This window comes from Clupea harengus, chromosome 6, assembly GCF_900700415.2.
Source record: "Clupea harengus chromosome 6, Ch_v2.0.2, whole genome shotgun sequence".
Lineage (NCBI taxonomy): Eukaryota > Metazoa > Chordata > Actinopteri > Clupeiformes > Clupeidae > Clupea > Clupea harengus.
In genome coordinates, this window is record NC_045157.1 from 11,436,652 (window position 1) to 11,464,151 (window position 27,500).

The following is a 27,500-nucleotide window of genomic DNA, read 5'->3' on the forward strand; positions in this document are numbered from 1 at the left end:
CTGACAGAATGCATAGGTTTTTTTTTCGCAAAGTGTATGCTTGGTAAATGTGTCAAAAGTGTGTAAGAGAGAGGAGATATCTACGCAAAAAGAGTGTGTGTGTGTGTGTGTGTGTGATGTGCACAAACTGTCCCGACTTTGTTAATCTACCTCCCGGCACTCAGAACACACCAGCTCTGGCTTAAACCAACACCACAGTGTGTGAGTGTGTGTGTATGTGTGTGTGTGTGAGTGAGTGTGTGAGGGAGAGCATGTTTGATCTGGATCTATCCTCTTTCACACACACAAATCCCCGTCTCAGTCGGAATGCCAGACATGTCCGATCAGGGCACGCAGAAGTGCCCCCCAACAACAATACCCCCAGCTCACTGGTGTGTGTGTGTGTCTGTGTGTGTAAAGTGTGTACACACACATTTTACCTCATCACTCTGTCATGTTGTACTGGATGCAAATCTTAGCTGTCAGCTCTAATCAAGTTCCACCCTTGGGCCCATTCTCCAGCTTACAGTATATAAACCCTGAGGCTACAGCTTTCTGCCACACACACTGGCATGCAAACACACACACACACACACATGCACGCACACACACACACACTCACTCTCACCTAGACACACACACACTCACACACAGTCACTCTCTCTCTCTCTTACACACACACACACACACACACACACACGCTCTCTCTCTCTCACACACACACACACACACAGAGCCCCAGCAAGTGCTCACACATACACACATGTTAAAATGCATTGTTCAGTGCCCAGTATCCTTTTAAAACCCAGTCCTTGTGTGTTGTGTGTGTGTTTAAGTTAGCACAGAGTTGCGTGCAGTAGCCACACTCACATCCTTAATTACTCTTGGTAGCCATACGGATAATAAAATACATCACACATGATCATACTCATCTATCGCCATAAAAGCGACCGCTGCTCCAATTCCGTACAACACGCCAGTATAATGTCCAATGCACTGAACTAATTAACTAACGTCGGAGTGCGCAGGTTTCGGGTGTAACGGAGCTCGCTCGTACTTACCCTGCGCGCACTTGCCCTTGTTCTGGACGGTGATCTCGGGCTTCCCGTCCTTCACTGCCTTCTGGCTCGCGGCGCGGAGGTCGCAGCCGGTTGCGTAGTTCACGCTGTCGGTGCCACATACCGGGTAGTTGCTTTTGCACACGCAAGTGCCCAGTTTACTCTTCTTGTCGGTGTCACCCTTGACGCACTCTAGTCCAGGCGCGCAGCGCTTCAGGGATGAACCACGGCCGCCGCACACATCTCCCGGGCCCGCAGCGCACACAGAGCAGCAGCCGCACGAGTCTAGCACGGTACCAGCAGAACAGCCATCCGCAGGCATTGGCGCGCACTTCTCCGGGTCGCATGTACCACAGCTGCGGGTGACGCGTTCCGAGGATGCGGTTAAAACCGACAGCACAACAACGAGAGCAGAAAACGTGAACATATTTGGTGTATTTATGTTCGTCTCCTTACAGCGTTACTGTTACAACGTTAAAAGCTCGAGCTCACTTTGCGACTGACACTCTGTGTCTCCACAGTCCGATTGCGCGTGACCCCGCCCTGGAAAAGTTGAGGCTGAAAAACAGCACGAACTTTCACTACTGCCTGAAGCCGCTTTAGTTCCTCACTGAGTCGCAACTTCAATTTCAACTCCAAGGCGTCATGTAAAGAACCAGACTGTTACATCTTATCGAACAGACAGCGACCAGGAGTGACCAGAGTATCAGATTTCACCACAAACCACAGCATTACTACAATGACAAAAGGTGCGCCAGACTACATCATGTGTGTGTGTTCATGAAGGTTAGAACACACTCCGTTCTCATCGCCACAGATGGCTTCTGCACTTTATTTGAACCTTCTGAGGTTGACTGAATACAACACACTGTACACTTATAGAAAGCAAAACCGTCAGCATTCTTCAACAGACACAGGAAAACATTAAATATATATATACATTCTCAAAACCACATAGTCAAGACAACTCTTTAGATCACTATACAAATAAACCCCATATTTAGGTGAGGAGGTGAGGAGATGAGTTCAAGCACAAGCATGAGGCCAAGCACCCTGAGTGTGTGTGTGTGTGTGTGTGTGTGTGTGTGTGTGTGTGTGTGTGTGTGTGAGTGTGTGTGTGTGTGTGTGTGTGTGTGTGTGCTTTGTGCACGTGTGGACTCCAGACTGTCCTACTTCTTCCTTCAGTCCTGTTCTAGTTGAGACCAGACCGTCTGTAATGGTCTGCAGCGGTCCTGGAGATCTGTAAAGGTCTGTTGTGCTGCTGGGGAGCTGCCCTACTTCAGATATTTACTAACGGCGGCAGCAGCCAGGTCCCTGTAAGGCGTATCCGAGTCACCACGAGTTGCCGGGATACAACAGAGTCGTCGGAAACGGGGCGAACGCAGCAGAAGGTTATGGCCTAAACCCACCAGACTAGAGCTCAACCAGTACATCGCCATGGACTGAAGAGAGAGAGGGAGGGAGGGAGAAAGAGAGAGAAAGAGATAGAGAGGGGGAGGGGGAGAGTTAATACCTCTTTTTTCACCCACAGACATTTTGTACACATGCTTCTCTCCATGTCACACTCTTTTGCAACACTGTTCAAAGTTATGGTCAAGCTAATAAAGCCTTCCTCACACACACACACACACACACACACACACAGGGGCATGTGAGCACCAGCAGGCCATACATTACTGATTTGAAACAGGCTCTGTTACTTGTCTGGAGGTCTCAAATAGATGTAAACCAAAGATCTATTCATGCGTGTGTGTGTGTGTGTGTGTGTGTGTGTGTGTGTGTGTGTGTGTGTGTGTGTGTGTGTGTGTGTGTGTGTGTGTGTGTGTGTGTGAGAGAGAGAGAGACAGACAGTGTGATGCCGGCTTGTTGACTCTGGGACTTGTTATGTAAAGTCTGAGAGTCTGAGGGTAGACAAAACACCGGCAACCTCTCGCGCATGTCGGAGTTATCACACACACAGAAATACACACGTGTGTGAGTGTTTGCGTGTGTATGTGTGTATGGGTTGAGATAAAAAATAGATGATGAACAGTAACCATATATGGGCCAAGGCAAGATTGTGTCTGCATGAGTGTGTGTGTGTGTGTGTGTGCGTGCATGCATGCGCATGTGTATGTGTGTGTGTGCACGTGTGCATGTGTATCTGTGTGTGAGAGGTGCCAATCAGACAAAAACATCCTATATTACTCCATTGCAACCAGATTACACACACACACACACACAAACACACTCATGTGTGCAGTCACACAGTTGCATGTGTCATCAGAGAGGGTCTCACAAAAAACACACTCATGGGTAAAAACATTAAGGATGAAAATGTGCGTGTGGGTGTGTGTGTTTGCGTGTGTTTGTGTTTGCGTGTGTTTGTGTGCGTGTGTGCGTATGTATGTACTCACTGACGGTACAGTAGCTGCTATGGGGATCATCAGTACGGAGATTCCTCTGATGAAATTGGTGGCGTACTTTTGGACCTTTGAGGCGTCAAGCCTCCTGAGAGCAAAGATCTGTGGAGAGCAAGAGAGAGACAGAGAGAAACAGGGGGAGAGAGAGAGTGAGTGTACGTATGTATATATACAAGTAGGCCTATATAGACACACTGTATATATATATTTATTTATTATTTTTATAATGTTGTATTGTTTATCTATCTACGTTTACTTTCTGTATGTTTAAGTCTTGTATTCCTTGTATTCCCTATCCTTTGTATGACTGCTTAGGCAATACAAATGCCTTATTAGTCATGCCAATAAAGTGAATAATAAAGAGAGAGAGGGAGAGAGAAAGTGGAAGAGAGAGAGGGGGAGGGAAGAGAAAGAGAATGAGGAGAAAGAGAGAGATGAGAGGAAGGAGAGAGAGAGAGAGAGAAAGATGAGGGGGGAGAAAGGAAAGGGGATAGACAGAGAGAGAAGGAGCAGAGAAGAAAAGAGGAGGATATCTTGTTCCTGTAAAGCAAGGGAAAGAGGATCTGAGGTTACAGAGCCAGGCATGAACAACACACCAGCGACTGTGTATGTGTGTGTGTGGAATGCCTGTCTATCTGAAGTGAGTGTGTGAGAGTGTGTGTCTAATAGTGTTTTTGTAGTGTTATTATGCACTAATCCTTAGCTCTCTCTCTCTCTCTCTCTCTCTCTCTCTCTCTCTCTCTCTCTGGGTGGATCAAAGGTCTCTCTCTCTCTGTGTGTGTGTGTGTGTGTGTGCGTGTGTGTATGTGTGTGTGTGTGTGTGTGTGTGTGTGTGTGTGTTTGTGTGTGTGACTGAGTGAGAGGCTAATGGGTGGAACCTTTATTTCCACAGGAACCACAGCAGATTCCACAGCCAGCAAGCACCAACACACACGCACACGCACCCACACACACACACACACCAGTCAGCAACCTCCTCATCATAGAGGTAAACCACACTCACACACATTAGATAACATTTTTACCACAAACACAGATACAGTTTATAGATTAATTAAAGTAATTTGAGTGTGTGTGTTTTACCTCTGTGGTGAGCAAGTAGAGGTGTGTGTGTGTGTTACCTCTGTGATGAGGAGGTTGGTGTGTGTGTGTGTGTTACCTATGTGATGAGGAGGTTGGTGTTTGTCTGTGTGTTACCACTGTGATGAAGAGGTTGGTATGTGTCTGTGGGTTACCACTGTGATGAGGAGGTTGGTATATGTGTGTGTGTGTGTGTGTGTGTGTGTGTGTGTGTGTGTGTGTGTGTGTGTGTGTGTGTGTGTGTTACCTCTGTGATGAGGAGGTTGGTGAGGCCCAGGCTGACTGGTAAGATCCAGGTAGAGTCAGGCAGAGTGAGGTCAGAGAACCAGAGAGCGCCCCCTACAGCTAAGTCCTCAATCACTACATAGATAGATAGATAGATAGATAGATAGATAGATGGATGGATGGATGGATGGATGGATGGATAGATAGATAGACAGATACGAATATATCTACAATTATATACAATACAATATATATACAATTCTTAAAAAGAAATACTGAAAAGTCATGTATGAATATGGTGGTAGTACCGGAAGAGTACCAGCAGACAGGCAGCTTGCCTTTGGCAAGAGCTGAAGAGCTTCAAGGCTGAGGGACATACAAACTCACATGGGCAGGGATAATTGTGTTCCTGTGTGTGTGTGTGTGTGTGTGTGTGTGTGTGTGTGTGTGTGTGTGTGTGTACCTGAGGGTGAGTGTGTAGCTCCAAGGCTGATGTTGCGTAGTGCGAGGGACACACACACCCACATGGGCAGCTGCACCCACACCAGGACACTGGCCTTAAACGGGTGGCAGTTATCCCTCACATACAGCTCTGACACGATACGCTTTAGATTCCTCTTAAACTGGTACCTACACACACACACACACACACACACACACACACACACACACACACATACACATAAACACACACACCTCTTTAGTCTTAATAGATATAGTGTGCGTATATGTGTAGGTGTGCGTGTATGTTAGTGTGTGTGTGTGTGTGTGTGTGTGTGTGTGTGTGTGTGTGTGTGTGCGTGTGCGTTTTACCTGCAAGTCTTCTCAGTCCATCCTCTGTCTTTGGCTTTGACTGACACCTCATAATGGAGACGCTTGGCGAGCTCAGCTATTTCAGGCTGCAAAGCTTCAACCTGTTACACACACACACACACACAAACACACACACGGTTAGCTCTCAGGCGGCACTGCTTCAACCTGTTACACACACACACACACACACACACACACACACGGTTAGCTCTCAGGCTACAAGCCTTCAACCTGTTACACACACACACACACACGGTTAGCTCTCAGGCTACAAGCCTTCAACCTGTTACACACACACGGTTAGCTCAAAGGCTGCAGCTACAAAATGTGACAAATTAATTTGTATGCGATCCATTCTCATGCTATAACCACACTCATTATATTTACAATCACCAAAATGTTCACCATGTACTATACGCATGCACGCGCACACACACACCCTTACACCCAGAGATGGATATAAATACATACACATGCTCCTTCTTTCTCTCTTTCTCACACACACACACCCTTCAGAGATGCACTGATCTGAGGGTTCTTTTGGGTGTATTTATATCAGTTCTCCCATAGGAATTCACTTATCCACATGTCCCCATTTAAAGAGCCCCTAAATCTCATCCTAGGAAGGACACACACACACACACACACACACACACACACACACAAGCCAAGAACTTTGGTAAGATAAACATCAATGTGTGTGTGATATGTCGCATGGAAATACAAACATAACCCAGCCAATTACTGTAAGGGAAGAAGGATCTAAATGTGGTCAAAAGCTACCAGAACACAGTTCCCAGGCCCCTCACTCAAACTCAGACACACACACACACACACACACACACACACACACACACACACACACACACACACACACACACACACAACAATATGTTTCAGATTATTTGAGTAAAGCTAGCAGTAACCACATCCAGACCTTTGTCGTTCATCATTAATCATTAATCATCAATCAATAATCAATCAATCAATCAATCAATAAGCCATCAATGAACAAATATGAATTAGTCACCAGCGAACAAGCAAATGGATCTATGGATCTGTCAAAGATACCCCAAAACCCTCACACACTCTCGCTGTCACTCACAACCACTTGGACCACACTTTTGGGAATGTCCCCATGCCTGAGGAATAGACTTGTCAATTGGATGTGTGTGTGCTGTTGCTTGAGGACTCATTTTATGTCTTGAGAGTTAAGAAAAACGATGCACAGCTGCACTGGTGGAATGTGTGTGCGTGCGTGTGTGTGTGTGTGTGTGTTTCGTTGTGTGTAGAGTAGTGGGAGTGTATTGTGTGTGTGTGTGTGCGTGTGGAGTAGGGGGAGTGTATTGTGTGTGTGTGTGTGTGTGTGTGTGTGTGTGTGTGTGTGTGTGTGTGTGTGTGTGAACCAAATGTTCCCATAGCCCTTGAAAAAATGTTATGTTTGATTTCCTGACTGGCAGAAGCAAACCGCCCACGGCTGTGTATGAGTCTGTGTGTGTGTGTGTGTGTGTGTGTGTGTGTGTGTGTGTGTGTGTGTGTGTGTGTGTGGTGGTGGGGGGGGGGAGTCTGTGAAAAAGATCTTTAAAACATTTCCTACATGAGTCGTGTGTGGGGGGAGAGTGTAATTAAGAAATGTCCAGTGTGTTCCTGGGATGGGAACCACACTGTTTTTGTATCTCTGAGTGTGTGTGTGTGTTTGTGTGTGTGTGTGTGTCTGTCTGGGCAAGGCATCTCTGGTATGCTTGAGGAGGGTTACTGACCTGTCTGCGGTCATATCTGCAGCACTCACACACACACATACACACACAGAAATGCTTCACCAAAATGTGAGTGTGTTATGGTTATTGTTATGGTTATAGTGATGGGTTATGTCTCCAACATGAAAGTTTATCTGGTAGGTACATATTTCTTCTGCAAATAGGCTACCGTAAAGCTCAGACAGCACAGTCTTATCCAGCATATGATCAAAGGTACCATGAAGCTGTACCAGCCACACCTGACCCGTCACCTTCCAATAACTATCCATAAACTCTATGGCACATGCCATAACAGATGGGCTTTCCTCACCCAATTCAGACCATACACTCCTCGCCATGTTTACATTTGCATACATTGGGCTTTTAAGATGCGGTGAGTTCACCACAGCTACTAACTCCAGATTTAACCCCTTAATTCTCCCCCAGTTGGTGATCTTTTAAACTTAGATTTAGACGGCATCCATATTATTATTAAACAGTGCAAAACTGATCAGCTTAGGAAAGGCCTTTAGATTTCAACGTCAATAGCCTCTGTGTTGCTCCTTATGAAACTTTTCAAGTTACTCCTCTTATCATTTCTAAATAGCATCTAACCCTATATATTCCTATATATTCACTGACCTTGAGTACCGGGGCCCCCCAGGGCTGCGTACTCAGTCCCAACACACAGTTCCAACATCATCCTGAAGTTTGCAGACGACACTACCATCCTGGGCCTCATCTCTAACAACGATGAGACCGCCTATAGAGATGAGGTAAGGGGCTTGGGAGCATGGTGCCAAGACAAGAACCTGTCTCTCAACCTCTGCAAAACCAAGGAGATGATCGTGGATTTCAGGAAACTGCAGAGTGGGGGTCATGACACCATACACATCGAGGGAGCTGCAGTGGAGAGAGTCTCCAACTTCAAATTCCTCTGTGTGTACATCAAGGATGACCGCACCTGGTCCATGCAAGCGGACTCGGCGGTCAAAACTGCCTAAAAGCGGCTATACTTCCTGAGGAGACTCAAGAAGTTTGGCATGTCTGCAAAAACCCTCAAAAACTTTTATAGATGCACCATTGAGAGCATCCTCTCAGGCTGCATCACTGCCTGGTATGGTAGCTGCTCCGCTGCTGATCGCAAGGCCCTGCAGAAGGTGGTGAAGAAAACGGAGCGTATCATTGGCGGCCATCTCCGTTCCGTGCAAGGCATCTACAACACAAGATGCCTGAGAAAAGCACGGAACATCGTAAAGGACCACAGCCACCCAGGCTATGGAATACTCACACTGCTGCCGTCTGGTAGACGTTACCGGAGCATGCGAGCACGGACTACCAGACTCACAAACAGCTTCTTCCCCCAGGCCGTAAGGCTCCTGAATCAGCAACATTGACCCACTGAACAGTCGCCATCACCATGTACTTTCTGCTCCCCCACTCATACAACTACACTTACTACATATATATGCACATATTTTTTATTTAATTTAATATTCCTCACACCCTGTAAACTGCTGCTAGCCCTTTTATTTTAAATTGTTGTTACTTGTTATATATGTTATAATGTTATATGTTATTTTTATCTTGTATGCCGTCTACTGTGTAGATGTTGCCTGCCAAGTCATAAGAATTTCGCTGCGCTGCAGCAATTTGGTGCATGTGACAATAAACTCTTTGACTTTTGACTTTTTTTGAATTTCCATTGACAATGAGTTACCCATTGCCCTGTTGCCTGTTAACCAGAGACCTCGCCAAATATGCTCTTCTGCTGGCCTCTTAGGCACATTCGCAATGTGAGTGGCAAATACACCTCCAGTTCACCACCATGCTTAAAATTGGATCTTGCACACACACACACACACACTGCATATGTGTGAGTGTGTGTAGTGGGAGTGTAGTCTACGTGTATATGTACAGCAGTAGGAGTGTATTGTGTGTGTGTGTGTGTGTGTGTGTGTGTGTGTGTGTGTGTGTGTGTGTGTGTGTGTGTGTGTGTGTGTGTGGAGTAGTGGGAGTGTATTGTGTGTGTGTGTGTATGTATGTGTGTGTGGAGTAGCAGGACTGTATTGTGTGTGGGTACCTTGCCAATGATGATGGACTGGTAGACCCCCAGAGGCAATGTGACAGCAGTCCTCAATGCAAACGTTGTGGTGATGATGCTGGCCCACCAGGGCAGGCCTGTTGCATTCTGGGTAGATATGAGGAGTTGTTCCATCAGGTGCACAGCTGTTGAGTCTGCAAGGCTCTCATACCAGCCACCTGTTTGTGTGGTTACACTTCGGCAGGGCACCAGGCCAGTGGTTGTCACAGGAGACAGGAGGTGGAGAAAGGCAGGGTGTGGTCTTGTTTGGGAGAGTGGCCATGTTTTGTCCAATGAGAGAGGTGCACAGGAGACACCTGATGCTGACACCCGCACACACAGGCGCGCCACAGCACTGAGCTGCAGCATCCTGGAGACAATCTGCACACACACATCAGCAAATAAGTACATATGCATGTGACTCTCTTTTTCTCTCTCTCAAACACACACACACACGGGTTGAGAACTTGAGTCTGTTGGAATTACAGGCGCCACTCCTCTGTATGTATCCACCACAAACAGACCGATTACGCCACCCAGTGGCAACTTGTATTATAGCAAATTATCCCTCATGTTCGAATTTTTCACTTGTGCGAATTTGGTTAAATTAGCCCAAGAATTCACGTAACAGTAGCCGAAAAGTATAACAAATCTAGATATTACTGTTTTGTTATTTCTATGTTTTGGTTATTAGGAGGTTTATAAAGTCAGGTTGTGTGAACTCCCTACTGGTGAACAGGCACTCAATTAGATCAAGGGAGGTTAAGAACTGAGAGGAAACTAGGAACATCCAGGCTAAAATAACTGGATTTCGCAAACTTAAAAATTATATTTTCGTTGGCTAGCCAGATATGTGGATGCAACACCGAACTGGCCATACTCTTGTTCTGAAGCAATTTAATACCAAAACACGAAACCTTACAAAACGATCATCTTACCGTGTGAATACAACCCAAGAACTTCGATACAAAGAACACAATAATCATACACGTCAATGAAAAAACACTAATTCAATGACAACCAAAACACACCGCACACTCCCCTGCGTCCGTATTTTTCTATGGTATTACATGTGAACATTTACTTCCGGGTCAAACGCACATTTCTCCGGACATGTTTGAATTGAATCTGACCGCTTTTATTTTTTAGCTGCACAGTATTTGCTGCGTTCATTCAAACGTTAGCCTCTAGTTTGATTGGTTTGCATTCGATAAATACATTTATTTGCCACTCAAGAAACGCTCAGTGACTTCTAGGAGTCTGGAATTATTCAAACCAAGTAATTAAAATGTCGAGGAGACGACATAGCGACGAGAATGATGGTAAGCGATAGCTAACGTTAGCGAATAAGCAACAGCCTGCGTTTGAGCATTATACAGTTATCTAGCGTGCCATTCCTCCATGAGCAAAACTGAGATTGTATGTTCGGTAGATTAGGTAGCGGGCCACTCGGTTAAATAGCTAATGAAAGACATCATTTACAATCTAAATGTAGGGTCAGTTACGCTAGTTTGTTATTGCTGGGAAATTAGTTTACTCTTATGGAAACGGTTGGCTACGCAATCAGTAGCTAATGCTAACTGAGTGGATGTTGAAAGCGCAGGTCATTAACTACCGTAGCTAGCTAGTTAGTGATTGGTTAATTAGCTAGTTAGCAGGCTAAATTATTTTACGTTGACTGCAAGCGTTAATGTTCGTTTGGTAACATGCTAGTTTACATCTTTGCGTCACGTTGTATAAAAATGGCTAAAGTTTGTGAAACTCACTAAAAAGTAGCCAACTGTTTAATTAAAGCTACATAATGATGGCAGACTGCAGTGCTTCGACCCATGGCTCTTTTCGGAGCTTGAGCCCACTTGCACCATATTTGTCTGGATCCCATGTCAGTAAGCAAGGCGTGATTTGAGAAGATGCCGTCAAGTTCAAATACTACATACAGTGAGGCGTCGGCCAAGGTGTTGACTGTCTTAAGCGGATTGCATTGTTGATATAGCTGATTCTATGAAATCTATGTAAGAAAATGAATATGGTATGGCGAGACAAACATGTTTAATGCTAATGCAATCTCTCCATATCAGTCATCGGCTGGTACAGTACGGTTGGTATTGTTTGAGCGTGTAACAGGCAGTGGCCTCAACCCCTCCTCCTTCAGACAGCTCCTTGGATCATTGCACTGGTTATGATGTTCTGTGTTTGTGTGTGTTCCAGGTGCACAGCCTCATAAGAGGAGGCGTACCTCAGAGCCCATTGAGATCGAAGACCGTCTGGAGTCACTCATCTGCAGAGTTGGAGAGAAGGTACACACACACACACACACACACACACTCATCTGCAGAGGTGGAGAGAAGGTACACACTCACTCTCACTCATCTGCAGAGTTGGAGAGTAGGTAGTCAAGCACACACTAAACACAATCACCCCACTCATGCATACACTCAGTTGGACAGAAGTTGGTTCTGATACACACACACCCTTGCATTCACCCACATGTACATACACACAGGCCCACGCCCCTGGAGCTGATGCCATACACACATGTAATCAGCCTTCAGACTTCATACACCTCATCATAATACATACGTGCCAGATTACACACCTCTCAGTGATCGGGTTAGGTGAAAATTCACACTCAAGTTTACCTCGGGCTCCGGAGATGCATATAAGTATTTATTCAACAACAAGCTTGTCGGGCTCACCCACATCCTGGCGGGCCAGAGAGAGGCAGGGGCCCACTCTGAGAGCGAGCCCACTCCCAGATCGCAGCAGACGAGAGAGAAGCAAAATAAAACACAACACACAAGGTTTATATAGAATGAAGTTAGCGTCCCTGACGCCAAAACACTGTCACGTCCGAGGTCATCTTACTATGCTATTTGCAACGTAATGCATCAGCAAGGCATAAAATAAGGACTAGTTCTTCTTATCAGTCCTTGCTTACACACACACACACACACGGAAGGTACACTTACACTGTGTTAGAAATATCAGCACTTAAGAACAGAGACAGAAACGTCATGTTTCAGCTCACAAAGGCATATGATTAACACGTATACATACTTAATTTAAGTCAGAGTTTCATATTTCCTTATCAGATCGGCTACAGCAAGACCTGCTTAAGATGTTGACTGATTTCACTGAATCCTCCCTGATTTGTCTGTGTGTGCATTTGTGTGTGTGTAGAGCACCTCATCTCTGGAGAGTAATCTGGAGGGGCTGGCAGGGGTGCTGGAAGCGGACCTCCCCAACTATAAGAGCAAGATCCTGCGCATCCTCTGTTCTGTGTAAGACACTCCCATCTCCTTGGCAACCCCACACCTGTCCACCTGCCTCTGTCTGCATAACAACCGTCCAACCGTCAGATTAGTGTAGTCCATGGCAACCTTTGAAGGATGATCTATTAAAAATACAAAATCGTGGCAGAGTGCCCAGACTGCTGCTGCGCATCAAACATGTCCTCTGCATTGCTGCAAGTGTCTGAGGTTCTAAGGGCTTTAGAACCTGTCACACCTGTATAGCATATGTATATCTGAAGTTCTAAAGGCATTGGTCAGACCTGCATAACATATGTATATCTGAAGTTCTAGAGCTCTAAAGCAGGGGTCTCAAACTCCCCGCCCGCAGGCCAGATCCAGCCTGCCAAGTGATTTCATCCGGCCCGCCGGCTCCTGAGAATGTTGCAAAGAGTTCCATTGATTTGAATGGGTCACCCCAACGTTTACCGCTACCATTGATAACGGATTTTGTGCTTCTAATTCACATCTTTCATATCATTCCGCAAATAGTCCGGTCATTAAACATAATGGAAACGTAATTGAGGTCAGCAAGTAATGGGTTGCTACGCAACATTTGCGAGAAGAACTATTTTCTTAGCGGAAGTCACAAAATGGCAACAAAATCATTAAAAAAAGGTATTTTGGAGGAATGTCTTCTATCATTTTGACAAGTAACTGAATAATAAGCAGGATAATGTATAGTCCGGAGGTCATTATCGGAAAATAAATCTAGCTGTGTGTCAAAGGCAAAAGTTTCAGTGCGTATTCTGTAGCTCTGGACAAGAGTACTGACATAAATGATAATGCTCAGCTCACAATTTTTTTACGCGAGACAGAGGAATTACTTTGTGTAAAAACAATGCAAGGCCATACCACAGCTAAGGATGTATTTGAGCTATTCATTTTAGATCACTATAGATGTAAAGATGCTGTATTTTGACAGACAAATGAAATTATACACTTGATATATATTTATTTTAAATACATTTATTTTATAAAATAAAATAATTCAGATTTTTGCTGAAACTTTATTCAGTTTTCTTCTTTGTTTTGTATGTTTGCAGCCTTGTTACCAACTATACAAAAGTGGTGCAATGTGCATGTATGAAGGAAAAATATAGATGTAGTTGTAAATGAAGACATTATCCCACTATTACTGCTGTATATGTAAGTCATGGGCTATCAATGAGACAAAGTGATCCAAAAATGCAACTATAACAAACACCTTTTTCCAAAGAGCGTCTTGTATTGGCCAGGAATTTAAACTCAGGTCAGCTAATTGTTATTCAACAACACTAACCATTGTACCACTGATCGCACATGGTAAATTTGCCACAATCAAAAGTGGTATCTACAGTATTGTGCTCATCGGCCCCCGGTAATTTGAGTTTGAGACCCCTATTCTAAAGGCATTGGTCAGACCTGTATAACATATGGAGGTATGTACTCCATCAGTGTAGACATCTCTGACCTGCTGGCTGAGTTCACCACGTTGCTGCGGCTGTACTTTACTGTACTTTATGACATGCATTAGTGATAAACTCTGTGTGTGTGTGTGCGCGCGCAGGGCTCGTCTGCTCCCAGAGAAGCTGACTGTGTACACCACACTGGTCGGGCTGCTGAATGCACGGAACTACAACTTCGGAGGAGAGATGGTGGAGGCAATGATCCGCACACTCAAAGAGACGCTGAAGGCCAACCTGTTTGATGAGGCCGCCTACCTGGTGTGTGTCTGCTGTCTGTGTGTGTCCGCTGTCCCGTCTGTGTGTGTCCGCTGTCTGTGTCTGTGTGTGTGTGTGTGTGTGTGTGTGTGTGTGTGTGTGTGTGTGTGTGTGTGTGTCCGTGTGTCCGCTGTCCTTTCTGTGTGTGTCCGCTGTCCTGTCGATGTGTGTGTGTGTCCGCTGTCCTGTGTGTGTGTGTGTGTGTGTGTGTGTGTGTGTCCGCTGTCCTGTGTGTGTGTCCGCTGTCCTGTGTGTGTGTGTGTCCGCTGTCCTGTCTGTGTGTGTGTGTCCGCTGTCCTGTCTGTGTGTGTCCGCTGTCCTGTCTGTGTGTGTCCACTGTCCTTTCTGTGTGTTTCCGCTGTCCTGTGTGTGTGTGTCCGCTGTCCTGTCTGTGTGTGTGTGTGTGTGTTGTGTGTGTCCGCTGTCCTGTCTGTGTGTCCGCTGTCCTTTCTGTGTGTGTCCGCTGTCCTGTCGGTGTGTGTCTGATGTCTGTGTGTGTGTGTGTCCGCTGTCCTGTCTGTGTGTGTGTGTCCGCTGTCCTTTCTGTGTGTGTCCGCTGTCCTGTCGGTGTGTGTGTGTGTCCGCTGTCCTGTCTGTGTGTGTGTGTCCGCTGTCCTGTCTGTGTGTGTCCGCTGTCCTGTCTGTGTGTGTCCACTGTCCTGTCTGTGTGTGTCCGCTGTCCTGTGTGTGTGTGTGTGTGTGTGTGTGTCCGCTGTCCTTTCTGTGTGTGTCAGCTGTCCTGTCGGTGTGTGTCTGATGTCTGTGGGTGTGTGTGTGTCCGCTGTCCTTTCTGTGTGTGTCCGCTGTCCTGTGTGTCTGATGTCCTGTCGGTGTGTGTCTGATGTGTGTGTGTGTGTCCGCTGTCCTGTCTGTGTGTGTGTGTCCGCTGTCCTTTCTGTGTGTGTCTGATGTCTGTGTGTGTGTGTGTCCGCTGTCCTGTGTGTGTGTGTGTGTCCGATGTCCTGTGTGTGTGTGTGTGTGTGTGTGTCCGCTGTCCTGTCTGTGTGTGTGTGTGTCCACTGTCCTGTCTGTGTGTGTCCACTGTCCTTTCTTTGTGTGTGTGTGTGTGTGTGTGTGTGTGAGTGAGAGAGATATGCCAGACCCTCAAGTAACTGTGTGTGTTTGTGTGGCAGGTGCGTTTCCTATCTGACCTGGTGAATTGTCACGTCATTGCTGCTCCCTCCATGGTGGCCATGTTTGAAAACTTTGTGGCTGTCATTCAAGAAGAGGAAATACCCCAGGTAAGATCTGTGTCTCTCTGTGTGTGTGTGTGTGTAGTAACTGGTTTGTCTGTGCTATGCAGTGCTCTCTTCTCTATCCTGGGTGTGTTTGCTGACGTGTGTGTGTTTGTTGTAGGTGCGTAGTGACTGGTTTGTGTATGCAGTGCTGTCTTCTCTACCTTGGGTGGGGAAGGAGTTGTATGAGAAGAAGGACGTGGAGATGGACCGTCTGCTCAACCAGATAGAGGCCTACCTCAAGTGAGTCTGTCTCTAACCCAGATAGAGGCCTACCTCAAGTGAGTCTATAGTCTATCTCTAACCCAGACAGGGGCCTACCTCAAGTGAGTCTATAGTCTATTGCTAACCCAGAGGCCTACCTCAAGTGAGTCTATTGCTAACCCAGACAGAGGCCTAACTCAAGTGAGTATCTCCTTGAGTATCTCTCCTGCCCATATGAGACTAGTGGATTTGGCCCATGATGTGATGGGTGGTATGTGATGTATTGAGTGTATTTGTGACGTGCGTTTCCTATTTCAGTGGGAGGCAGAAGACCCATGTACCCATGCTGCAGGTGTGGAGTGCTGACAAACCACACCCACAGGAAGAGGTGTGTGTGTGCGTGTGTTACTTCTAAGGTTGTTAGAATTCAAATGTTGTATGTGTATGGTGTATGTGACCTCTCCTTTATCTCCACCCCCCCTGTCCTGCTACAGTATCTTGACTGTTTATGGGCTCAAGTTCAGAAGCTGAAGAAGGATCGTTGGCAGGAGCGTCACATCATGCGTCCGTACGTGGCCTTCGACAGTGTGCTGTGTGAGGCGCTACAGCACAACCTGCCCCCCTTCACCCCGCCCGCACACACCTCTGACGCCTGCTACCCAATGCCCCGCGTCGTCTTTCGCATGTTCGACTACACTGACGCCCCTGAGGTGAACACACACACCAGCTATCTCATGACTCCCCTCAGTCCACACCATTAAGATCACACACAAGTTTGTTTTGTTTCACACCCTGAATTCTCAATACTCTCCCCAACAACCCCTTTATGAGACTTTCAACAAACATTATAACATTGAACGTGATGATAATTGTTTGTGTGTATAGGGTCCTGTGATGCCAGGGAGTCATTCGGTGGAGCGGTTTGTGATTGAGGAGAATCTGCACTGCATCATCAAGTCTCACTGGAGGGAGAGGAAGACCAGGTTAGTCTTCATCCTCCTCATCCTTGACACTTGCACTTTAAAAGTCTTTAGAGTGATGTGCTTATAGTGTTGCTCTTATGGTGCGTTCCATTTACCTCAGAAGTCAGAACTCATTCCAGTAACAAACAAAAAAAAAAACTGTTGGAAAACAGATACCAATTGTGGTTGTTAGTAATGGTTATTAGAAGTTAGCAGCACCAGTTGATATCGCATCACAACACATTATGTGGTATTTTGCACACACAAACACTGTAGCCGTATGTCCACAGATAGAAGTTGGACAGTACTGTGTGAATGACGTGGGGGCAGCCACCTTGGATTCTGAAGTCAGGGTTGGTGAGGTTTGTCCAACGTTCTGAGTTCAGACTTTGGGGGAATTCCTGTTGGAACTGGGAAAATCCGACTTCCGAGTACAACTGGAACGCACCATTAGCGTTGTATATTGTATATCTTTCTTTTTTAGCAGTAGTAACAGTAGCAGCAGTGCTAGTTAGAGTTGCAACAGGACTCGTAGCAGTGCTACCTAATTTCCACATCGCCCCAGCTGCTTCTATCACCTTCGTCACTCACTCCTTATCCTCACCCTCACCTGTGATGCTATTCTGTATCCTGAACCCGTAACTGTTCAACTTTGACCTCTGCTCTCTCTGCAGTGCTGCCCAGCTACTCAGCTATCCTGGCAAGAACAAGATCCCGCTGAACTACCACATAGTTGAGGTGAGTTTACACACACACACATAGAAACACACACAGAACCCAATCACCATTCATGTATGAGCACATTAAGCAGGTGTCCCAATCCTGATCAGTTTTGTGTGTGTGTTAGGTGATCTTTGGAGAATTGTTCCAGCTCCCACTCCCCCCCCACATAGAGGTGATGTACACGTCCCTGCTCATTGAACTCTGCAAGCTACAGCCTGGATCACTGCCTCAAGTCGTATCCTTCTCACACCCTCCCTCTCACTCGCTCACTCAGATATACAGAATCGTAGATCACTGAATCATATGTGTACACACATTCCCAGCCACACACACACGCACGCTTTCACACGTACACGTACGCAGCAGTCAAGAGTGTGTTTTCCTGAAGTGAGTGTGTAGCTGGCCCAAGCTACAGAGATGCTGTACATGAGACTGGACACCATGCACACCACCTGCATCGATCGGTAAGTGTGTGTCTAAGACACACACACACACACACACACACACACACACACACTCTCTACATGAGACTGGACACCATACACACCACCTGCATCTCACACATTCACACACACACACACACACACACACACACACACACACACACACACACACTCACTCACTACATCGACCAGTAAGTGTGTCTACCTCACACACCCCTTGTCTTTCTCTCATCCAGACACACATATACACGTGTGTGTGTGTGTGTGTGTCTGTCTGAAGTTTTGTCATTGTGGTGTAGATGCTGGTTACCACAGTCTGTGGTGGAGATGCACATATTAGGAATAGGATTGTCTGTAGTTGGAACTATCCTGACTGTGTTTGTGGTGTGTGTGTGTCGTCCTCCTCTCACAGGTTAATCAACTGGTTCGCACATCATCTAAGCAACTTTCAGTTCCGCTGGAGCTGGGATGACTGGTAAGTGTGTGTGTGTGTGTGTGTGTCGACCAGTAGATTCTCATTGTAGAAACTGCAATCCCATCCTAAAAACAGTGTGTGTTCTCAGGGCGGATTGCTTGACTGTGGATATTGATAAGCCCAAACCCAAGTTTGTGAAAGAGGTGCTTGAGAAGTGCATGAGGTAGGTACCATCACCTACACACACACTACACACACACACACAAACACACACACTGTTACATTATGAGTCCTATAGGTACCATCAAATTCACACACGCTGTCTCACATACACATTCACTCAAGTTTCCATACACTTGCATGCACATTTTAAGGTGTAGCGGTTGGGTGTATGTATGCATGTCAGGTAATATCTGTCTGTGTCTGAGTGTCTTTGTGTAATTTGGTATCTAATGTATTGTGTGTGTGTGTGTGGTGTGTGTGTGTAGGCTGTCGTACCACCAGCGGATAGTGGACATTGTCCCTCCCAGTTTCTCTGCTCTAATTCCAGCTGATCCACTTTTCCAGTACAAATATGGAGAAGACACCAGCAGTGAGTCCCACTCCACACAAACTCCCTCTATACACACATACACTGTCTGTCTGTCTGTCTGTCTGTCGTCTGTCTGTGTCTGTCTGTCTATACAGTCTCACTCTCTCGACATGTGCACTCTACCACGAGAGCCGCTCCTCACCCGTACACACACACACACACACACCACACACCACTAACAGAAATGTTTCTCCTCTCCGTCCCAACAGGTTCCTTGCCTGGATACCCTGTATCGATCACCGTTGGCAACGCCATCAAGAACAGGGCATCAAATGATGAAATCATCACCGTCTTGAAGGATGTGCCCAACCCCAACCAGGAGGATGACGATGGTAAACAAACACACACACACACACACACACGCACACACAGCTTGATGGCTGGTTTTGGTATTAATAGGCAGTGTTGCCTTTGCTCTTGCTTCAAGGGCTCAGTTGTTTTCTTGATGATACTGTGGGAAATCCACAGCTCTGCATGCCATGTAGCCCTTAAAAATGTGTTTCCTTGTGTGTGTGTGTGTGTGTTGTGTGTGTGTGTGTGTGTGTGTGTAGATGAGGGTGAGAGCTTCAACCCTCTGAAGATTGAGGTGTTCCTGCAGACGCTTCTCCATCTGGCTGCCAAGTCCTTCAGTCACTCATTCAGTGCACTCGCCAAGTCAGTACCCCCCCCCCCCCCCCCCTCCCCCCCCCCCCCCCCCCCCCCCCCCCCCCCCCCACACACACACACACCTTAAACATGAATAACATACTCATGCAGTGCACTTGCCAAGTCAGTACCCCCCTCCCCCCCCACACACACACTCACACACACACACACACACACACACACCCCTTAAACATGAATAACATACTCATTCAGTGCACTCGCCAAGTCAGTACACACCACACACACACCTTAAACATGAATAACACACTCATTCTGTGCAATCTTCAAGTGATTGTACACACACACACTCACAAACCACTTAAACATGCGTAACACTCATTTTTACACTTGCCAAGTGTATGTATACACACGCACTCATGACTAGCGGAGGGTTGCCACCACACACACACACACACACACACACCTTCAACACGCTTATCAACGTAGTCTTCAGTGGCCTTGCATCACCATACACAAGTTTCTAGTGTGCATTTTAAGGACTGTATGTTTACGTGTGTGTGTTTTAGATTCCATGAAGTGCTGAAGGCCATATCAGATTGTGATGAGGGGAAACTTCACGTCCTTAAAGTGGTCTACCAGGTGTGGAAGAACCACCCACAGGTAAGACAGTCACACGTATGCGCACGCACACACACACACACACACTCCCCCACACACACACACACACTCCCCCACACACACACACACACACTCCCCCACACACACACACACACACACACACACACACACACTCCCCCTCCCCCACACACACCCTCACTCTCCCCCTGCTCCTCTCTCAGATGATAGCAGTGCTGGTGGATAAGATGGTGCGCACTCAGATTGTGGACTGTGCTGCCGTAGCCAACTGGGTCTTCTCTCAGGACATGGCCCATGACTTCACACGGTGAGTCTTGCACTGATGATGTCATCAACATGAGCCTGGAGGGGGTAAACGGTGGCGGGGAGGGGAGGGGGGAGCCTCTGAGCTCTGGACCATGAGAGGGTGAATGAGAGGCCTGACGTGTGTGTTTGTGTGTGTAGGTTCTACATGTGGGAGATTCTCCACTCAACCATGAGGAAGATGAATAAGCATGTCCAGAAGGTCCAAAAGGAGCTGGAGGAGGCCAAAGACAAGCTGGAAAAACAACAACACAAGAAGGTACGCGTGTGTGCATGTGTGTGTGTGATGCTGTATGGATGAGGATAACGGGGTGTGTGTGTGTGTGTGTGTGTGGTGTGTCACAGGGACAGCATGGTGGAAGAGCAAATGGAACAGCTTGATGTCCTAACGTGTGTGTGTGTGTGTGTGTGTGTGTGTGTGTGTGTGTGTGTGTGTGTGTGTGTGTGTTTCAGAAGGACAGTGGGGACGAGGAGGAAATGGACAAGTTGAGTGGGGACGAGGACATGCAGCTGGAGGAGCAGATCGAGCGTCTGCAGGAGAAGGTGGAGTCGGCGCAGAGCGAACAGAAGAACCTCTTCCTCGTCATCTTTCAGGTTGGTCAGAGTTCACCAAGGAGCTCAGCGCAGAGAATTTATTCCTAGAACATTTGCACTCACTCTCTTCCACTCCTCCACCCCCCAGAGGTTTATAATGATGCTGACTGAGCACCTGGTCCGCTGTGAGACTGGAGGCATCGACTTCAACACCAGCTGGTATAAGATCTGCATTGAGAGACTGCAGCAGGTCTTCCTCATGGTACGCCTCTTCCTCTCCCTCTCTCCTAACTTCACACACACACTAAAGATGATCAATCTCTCACACACACACACACACGCACGCCAGCCACATCAGTAAAGCTGATAACTCAGAGACGTACATACCTAAACTCACTCCATAGCACAGTAAAGAGCTGCCCCTCTGACAGCCATGGGTAATGATTCCGAAGTGAGCCAATGGCCTCAGTCACTTGAATGACATGAACATGTTTGCCTCAACACTCTGACACCCCTAAACTCCTTAAATTCACACAGACTCTTCCTCTCTTTCTCTCTCTGTGTGTGTGTGTGTGTGTGTGTGTAGCATCACAGCACCATCCAGCAGTACGTGGGGACGTTGGAGCATCTGCTGTTCACGGCCGAGCTGGACCCCCACATCCTGGCTGTCTACCAGCAGTTCTGCGCCCTCCAGCTCTGAAACACACACACACACTCTATACCACATGCTCAGAGTGTGTATTTTGGGGGGGGTGACTTTTTGTCAGATCAAATGTGTGTGAAAGGAGGAGTTTGTAGTGGTGTGTGTTGTAAGAATGATTGTGTGTTTGTAACCGCTCAGTATGGGAGTGTGTGTGTCTGTGACAGAGGCGGACTTGTCAGAGTTGGGCTGTATGTGTGAGCATGTGTTTTTAGCTACAGTATAACTGCACTGGTTGAGAATGTCCAGTGTTATTTTTCTTTTTGCTTGTTTTTAATGTTTTTTTTTTTCTTTCTTTTTTTTTTTCAGTTGCTTGTAGTTTTGTGATCCATAGCTGTGTTCCAGCAGGAGGGTGGGGTCGGGGTTGAACGGTTGTGTATGTCCACTCAGGTGGAATCTGTGTGAGCCTCAAGACCCTGCTGAAATACACGTCTTCCTCTTTTTACCTGAGTGTCCGTCTTTCTTTTGGTCTTCCTGGAAATACATTCACACACACACACACCCACCCCTCTACCCATCATCATACAAGTGTGTGCGTCTGCGTTCGACTGAAAGGCAGAGGACACAACACTGAAATTCTAACAATCTTAAAGCAGCAATAAGGAGTTCTGTTTCAAAACTAGCACGCTAACTACCTAAAAGGCATGCAAAAACCTTGCAAACACCACCAACAGCCCAGTTGACACTGATAGAAGCTTGCCAACCCACTAACTGGTGTCTTTTGGCTGTATAGCTGGCAATGTCATGCTGTGAAAGCTTTTCCATTTTTGCAAGGGGTTCCAGCCAGGAAACACAGAACTACACATTGCATATCCTGAATGGGTAGTGGGAAAGACACAGGTGTTTATCTGTCAAAATGAATTTGAGAATGGTACTAAAACTAGTTGCCAATAAAACCATACCTCAAAAACTGTCAAATTGTTGCATAGTGTTACTTGAAACATTCTCATACTATATCCTCTGATGCGCATTAAATGGTCCAGGAGCAATTAATTTATACTACTGTATTTGGTTGAAATGTATTAAAATCAACTGTAGATGTAGCTTTAAATCAACAGAAACATTTTATTAAGAGCCAATAAATCCATTCATTTTAACGAATATTGCAAATAAAAGACTGGTGTGGAATACGTACTCAGAGATATCTCTGGTGTCGTACAGACACGGACAAGAGGGGGAGTGTGAGATGAGGGGATTTTACTTAGAGAGCACAGAAAACACCCAAGCACCACACACACACAAGTCGTAAAGAATTTATTCACAAAACTGTCCATTCTCTAAAAGCGTCTAGAGAAATGCCAATCAGAACAAACCCAGTACAAAAAAATGAAACAAAAAAAAACAAGTAAAATTGCACTGATGTCTTGCGTAACGAAAACCTGTTAATATATCAGCAACATTCGGATATTACTATGAAACTAGTTAATAGGTCAGTAATATACATATATAAATATATATATAAAAACACATCCAATCACAGGCTAATCACTTCATTGGGTCAGTGGGAAAGTACCTTCATATCAAAATCAAGATCCTTACAAAATAAAAAAAAACACCAGAAAAATGTAATCAAATACAATGTAGCAAAAGTTAAAGGGTATGTAAGTATAAAAGTTCAACAGAAAACCGTTTAACAGTACCACACTGGTTTGGTCTGGGAGTCATGTCAGTAGCACGGTTCTCCTATAACAGTATGTGTGACGTTCGGACAGAAGACATGACGTGACCTTATTTCTGCTGCTGTGCGTGTATTAAGGATATTGGCACGGCTTCGGACAAGCATGTGTGTTTGTGTGTACTGACATTATCCCGGTTGCTTGAGATAACTGCATATATCTGTTAACACAGCATGTCCAGGTTTTTGGCAAGTTTCTGTTTGTGCGTAAATCTCTGTCATTTCACTTAATAATATGACTCCAGTAACTCCAGTGTGTCGTCACGCTCCATGTCTGACGCTGTGTGTGTGTGTGTATGTGTGTGTCCATGTCTGACGCTGGACACTGCTGCCTCCTCAGGCCAGTGTGTTGGGTGGGTCGAGTGTGCCTGAGATATTAAGCATGTGTGACATGGAGGATATGTGTGTTGTGTGGAGTGTGTCTGAGGGATTAGGTCTGTCAGTGGTATCGAGTGTGTGTGTGGTATTGGCTGTATGTGTGGTATTGGCTGTATGTGAGGGGTTGAGTGTGTGTGAGGGGTTAAGTGTGTGTGAGTTAACCTGTGTGTCTGAGGGATTATGTCTGGTATCGAGTGTGTGTGTGGTATTGGCTGTGTGTGAGGGATTCGGTATGTCTGTGGTATCGGGTGTGTGTGAGGTATCGAGTGTCTGTGCAATGGTGGATATGTGTGTGGTGTGTGTTTTCCCTCCTGCCTCTTCCTCTGCACGCAGTCGTTTGTACTCTGTGTGAAAGAAACACACAAACACACATGTCCCCAAACACCACAGCCCAGCCATCACCAGCACAGGCACTGAGACACACACACACACACACACACACAAACACAGAAAAACACAGAGAAGGTCACTTTGACTGATAATGAATAGCTGTGAGGGTGGGATTTGTCTTTACAGATTCACGAGGCTGGGTTTTGTGTCTGTGTCTGTGTCTGTGTCTGTGTCTGTGTCTGTCTGTGTCTGTGTCTGTGTCTGTGTCTGTGTCTGTGTCTGTGTCTGTGTCTGTGTGTGCCATGTAAAGTTTAGTAAAACAGAAGTGAGAGTGCTAATAGAAGTTCCAGAGGGATGTTCAATCACTTCCTGTTCAAGGGTTCCTTGCCTGTGTGTAAGTGTTTGTGTGTGTAAGTGTTTGAGTGTGTGTAAATGTTTGTTTGTGTGTGTGTGTGTGTGTGTGTGTGTGTGTGTGTGTGTGTGTGTGTGCATGTGCAGGCAACTTGGGACCTTTCATGGCCAGCACATAAACCTGTTTCATTACAGTAGCTGGGCATATCGGGAACCGAACAGAACTGATCTTGTCTGTCAATCAAAGGCAGCCACCTAGCACACACACAAACACATGCAGGATATCTGACCTCTGAGGTGTGTGTGTGTGTTTGTGTGTGTGGTGTGTGTGTGTGTAACTCACCTCTCCAGCTGAGGGTCCCGCCTTCAGCACACACAGAGCGGGGGGAATCGGCCAGTGGTTTAGTCAGAGCCTGCAGTATGACCATATACACCACAGACAACACTTGCCTACACACACACACACACACACACACACAAACACAAATCAGAGCCTGCAGTATGAGCATATACAACACAGACAACACATGCCTACACACACACACACTCTCACAGATCAGAGCTTGCAGTATGACCATATACAACACAGAAAATACATGCCTACACACACACACACACACACACACACACACACACACAAATCAGAGCCTGCAGTATGAGCATATACAACACGACAACACATGCCTACACACACACACACACACACACACACACACACACACACACACACAGAGAGAGAGATCAGAGCTTGAAGTATGACCATATACACCACATCCTCTCTATCACATCCACTTACAAACACATCACACACACCAAAGCTCTCTCTCTCTCTGTCTGTCACTCTCTCTCTCTCTCTCTCTCACACACACACACACACACACACACACACACACACACACACACACACACACACACACACACACACACACACACACACACACACACACACACAGATCAGAGCCTGCAGTATGACCATACAGTATACATCATACAGCAACTGCCTGCACACACACACACACACACAAACAGAACCTGCATCATAACAATAATCACCACATACTCTCTCTCACACACACACAATCTCTCTCTGTCACTAACACACACAATCTCCCTCTCTCTCTCAGACACATACAATCTCTCTCTGTCACACACACACACAATTTCTCTCTGTCACACACACACAATCTCTCTCTCTCTCACATACACACACACATAATCTCTCTCTGTCACACACACACAATCTCTCTCTGTCACACACACACACCCAATCTCTCTCTGTCACACACACACACAATCTCTCTCTCTCTCTCACACACGTACCCAGCGATGAAGATGAGGCCAGCTGATGTGGCTTCGCCCACAGGATAGGAGCATTCAACCGAGAGCTCCATGGCAACCGGGTAGGCGGAGAATCCAAAGAGACCGAACAGAGAACACACAGCTGCCACCAACACCTTCTGACCCCGCAGCTGAGAAAACTACACACACACACACATACACACACATATTAACACACCTACACCAACTCCTTAACACCCCTAATCTGATAAAACCGCGCACACACACATACTGACCACAGCGAAGGCGGTGCAGCCTAGGGAGGACAGGCACATGTTGACCTTTGTGACCTCTGTGAACTTCCTGGTTCGGTCAACATAGAAACCAAGACCTGCCGCTCCTACCACCCCACACAGGATGAAGAGGGCCCCACACAGACCAGCAAAGTCCTACACACACACAAACACAAGCACATGCATACACACACACACACACACATACAATTTTTGATTACAAATTACAAGTCAGCATTAATCACATTTATGTACAACTTATTTAAGCAATTTAACATACATACAAACACACACTTAAAACAGCCCAGCACTACAATTTCTGCTAAAGTTAATTTCAAGCTTAAATTTATAAATAACTCTACAGTCTTGTTAAATGTTTATAAATAAATCTACAGTCGTGTTAAATGTTTATAAATAGAAATAGAAATAGAAAAGCCTTTATGTCATTGTATTCGCATACAACGAAATTTGAAGGGCTGCTCCTGTTGGTGCGACGAGGGACAACATACAACAAAACAAAAATATATATAACACAACAATAGTACAAAACTGTTTTATAACTCAGAACAGTACAAATAGCTTACAAATATATGTATACTGTATATACAGTATATTAAGAGTTCAACAAAGTGCGGTGGTATAGATTAAAGTACTTCCCTGAGGAACAACAAATACAGCAACAGTACATCCCTGAGGTGATTTACAATAAATACAGTAACAGTTTTGTTTTTACACATGTGTAAGGTGACTGAGACTTGCAGTCAAAAAAGTGATTGGTGTATTAATATTGCACGATGAAATTCTATGTTTAGTGCATGTCTGTATTTAGGACCCGTGGTCCTTGCTCTAGACTAGAAGACCTGTACCGCCTGCCCCTCGGGCAGGAGAGTAAACAGGTGGGGGCCTGGGTGTGATGTGTCTTTCAAAATGTTATCGCCCCTGCCAAGGTAGCAGGAGTGGGAAATGAATTCCAGGGAGGGCAGTGAGCAGCCAGTGATTTTTTGGGCTGTGTTGATGACCCTTTGGAGGGCTTCCTGTCTGCCACAGTGCAACCGGAGTACCACGCCGAGATGCAGTAGGTCAGTACACTTTCGATAGTGGTGCGGTAGAAGGCCACCATCAGTTTACACTCTAGGTTGTTTTTCCTGAGTACTCTCAGGAAGTGTAGTCGCTGCTGTGCCTTTTTGACTGTCTCTGAGGTGTTGACAGACCATGAGAGGTCATCTGATCTAAGTGGGCTCCTAGGAACTTGAACGTGCACTTGAATTTGCACTTTGCCTTCTGTAGTCCAGAATTAATGATTTTGTTTTTGTGGTGTTCAGTGACAGATTGTTGTCTGAGCACCACACTGTCAGTTTCTGTACTTCATCTCTGTACGCTGATTCGTCGTCTCCTGAGATGAGTCCGATCACAGTGGTGTCATCAGCAAATTTGATGATGGGGTTGTTGGGATAGGTGGGAGTACAGTCATGA

The 27,500-nt window shown here is 46.1% G+C and overlaps 4 protein-coding genes across 4 annotated transcripts in view; 1 reads left to right on the top strand and 3 right to left on the bottom strand.

Annotated features, from left to right (window-relative positions):
* igfbp7 (insulin-like growth factor binding protein 7) overlaps positions 1-1,693 on the bottom strand; it is a 7,271-nt gene extending 5,578 nt beyond the window's left edge. Inside the window, exon 1 of the mRNA XM_012814351.3 lies at positions 1,041-1,693. Within this exon, the coding sequence (XP_012669805.1) occupies positions 1,041-1,464 (424 nt within the window). The 5' untranslated portion in view covers positions 1,465-1,693. The remainder of the gene's footprint in view (positions 1-1,040) is intronic.
* A 149-nt stretch (positions 1,694-1,842) lies between these two features.
* LOC105888614 (cytochrome c oxidase assembly protein COX18, mitochondrial) lies at positions 1,843-10,472 on the bottom strand. The gene is made up of 7 exons (XM_012814352.3): positions 10,315-10,472; positions 9,377-9,757; positions 5,558-5,658; positions 5,208-5,374; positions 4,767-4,879; positions 3,434-3,541; positions 1,843-2,479 (listed from the first exon to the last, which is right to left on the bottom strand). The coding sequence occupies exons 1-7, from the start codon at positions 10,360-10,362 to the stop codon at positions 2,312-2,314; spliced, it is 1,086 nt and encodes a 361-aa protein (XP_012669806.2). The 5' UTR covers positions 10,363-10,472; the 3' UTR covers positions 1,843-2,311.
* A 21-nt stretch (positions 10,473-10,493) lies between these two features.
* LOC105888632 (nuclear cap-binding protein subunit 1) lies at positions 10,494-22,167 on the top strand. The gene is made up of 23 exons (XM_031568993.2): positions 10,494-10,698; positions 11,585-11,673; positions 12,557-12,657; positions 14,216-14,372; positions 15,503-15,610; positions 15,726-15,847; positions 16,127-16,196; positions 16,303-16,518; positions 16,694-16,791; positions 17,445-17,508; positions 17,618-17,728; positions 17,893-17,957; positions 18,349-18,411; positions 18,500-18,574; positions 18,840-18,943; positions 19,153-19,275; positions 19,495-19,597; positions 20,116-20,209; positions 20,389-20,492; positions 20,630-20,747; positions 20,942-21,082; positions 21,171-21,284; positions 21,609-22,167. The coding sequence occupies exons 1-23, from the start codon at positions 10,665-10,667 to the stop codon at positions 21,720-21,722; spliced, it is 2,388 nt and encodes a 795-aa protein (XP_031424853.1). The 5' UTR covers positions 10,494-10,664; the 3' UTR covers positions 21,723-22,167.
* A 794-nt stretch (positions 22,168-22,961) lies between these two features.
* The window catches only part of slc49a3 (solute carrier family 49 member 3), an 11,334-nt gene continuing 6,795 nt past the window's right edge, over positions 22,962-27,500 (bottom strand). The window contains 4 exon segments of the mRNA XM_012814354.3: positions 22,962-24,188; positions 24,800-24,906; positions 25,777-25,934; positions 26,031-26,183. Of these exon segments, the coding sequence (XP_012669808.3) occupies positions 23,734-24,188; positions 24,800-24,906; positions 25,777-25,934; positions 26,031-26,183 (873 nt within the window). The 3' untranslated portion in view covers positions 22,962-23,733.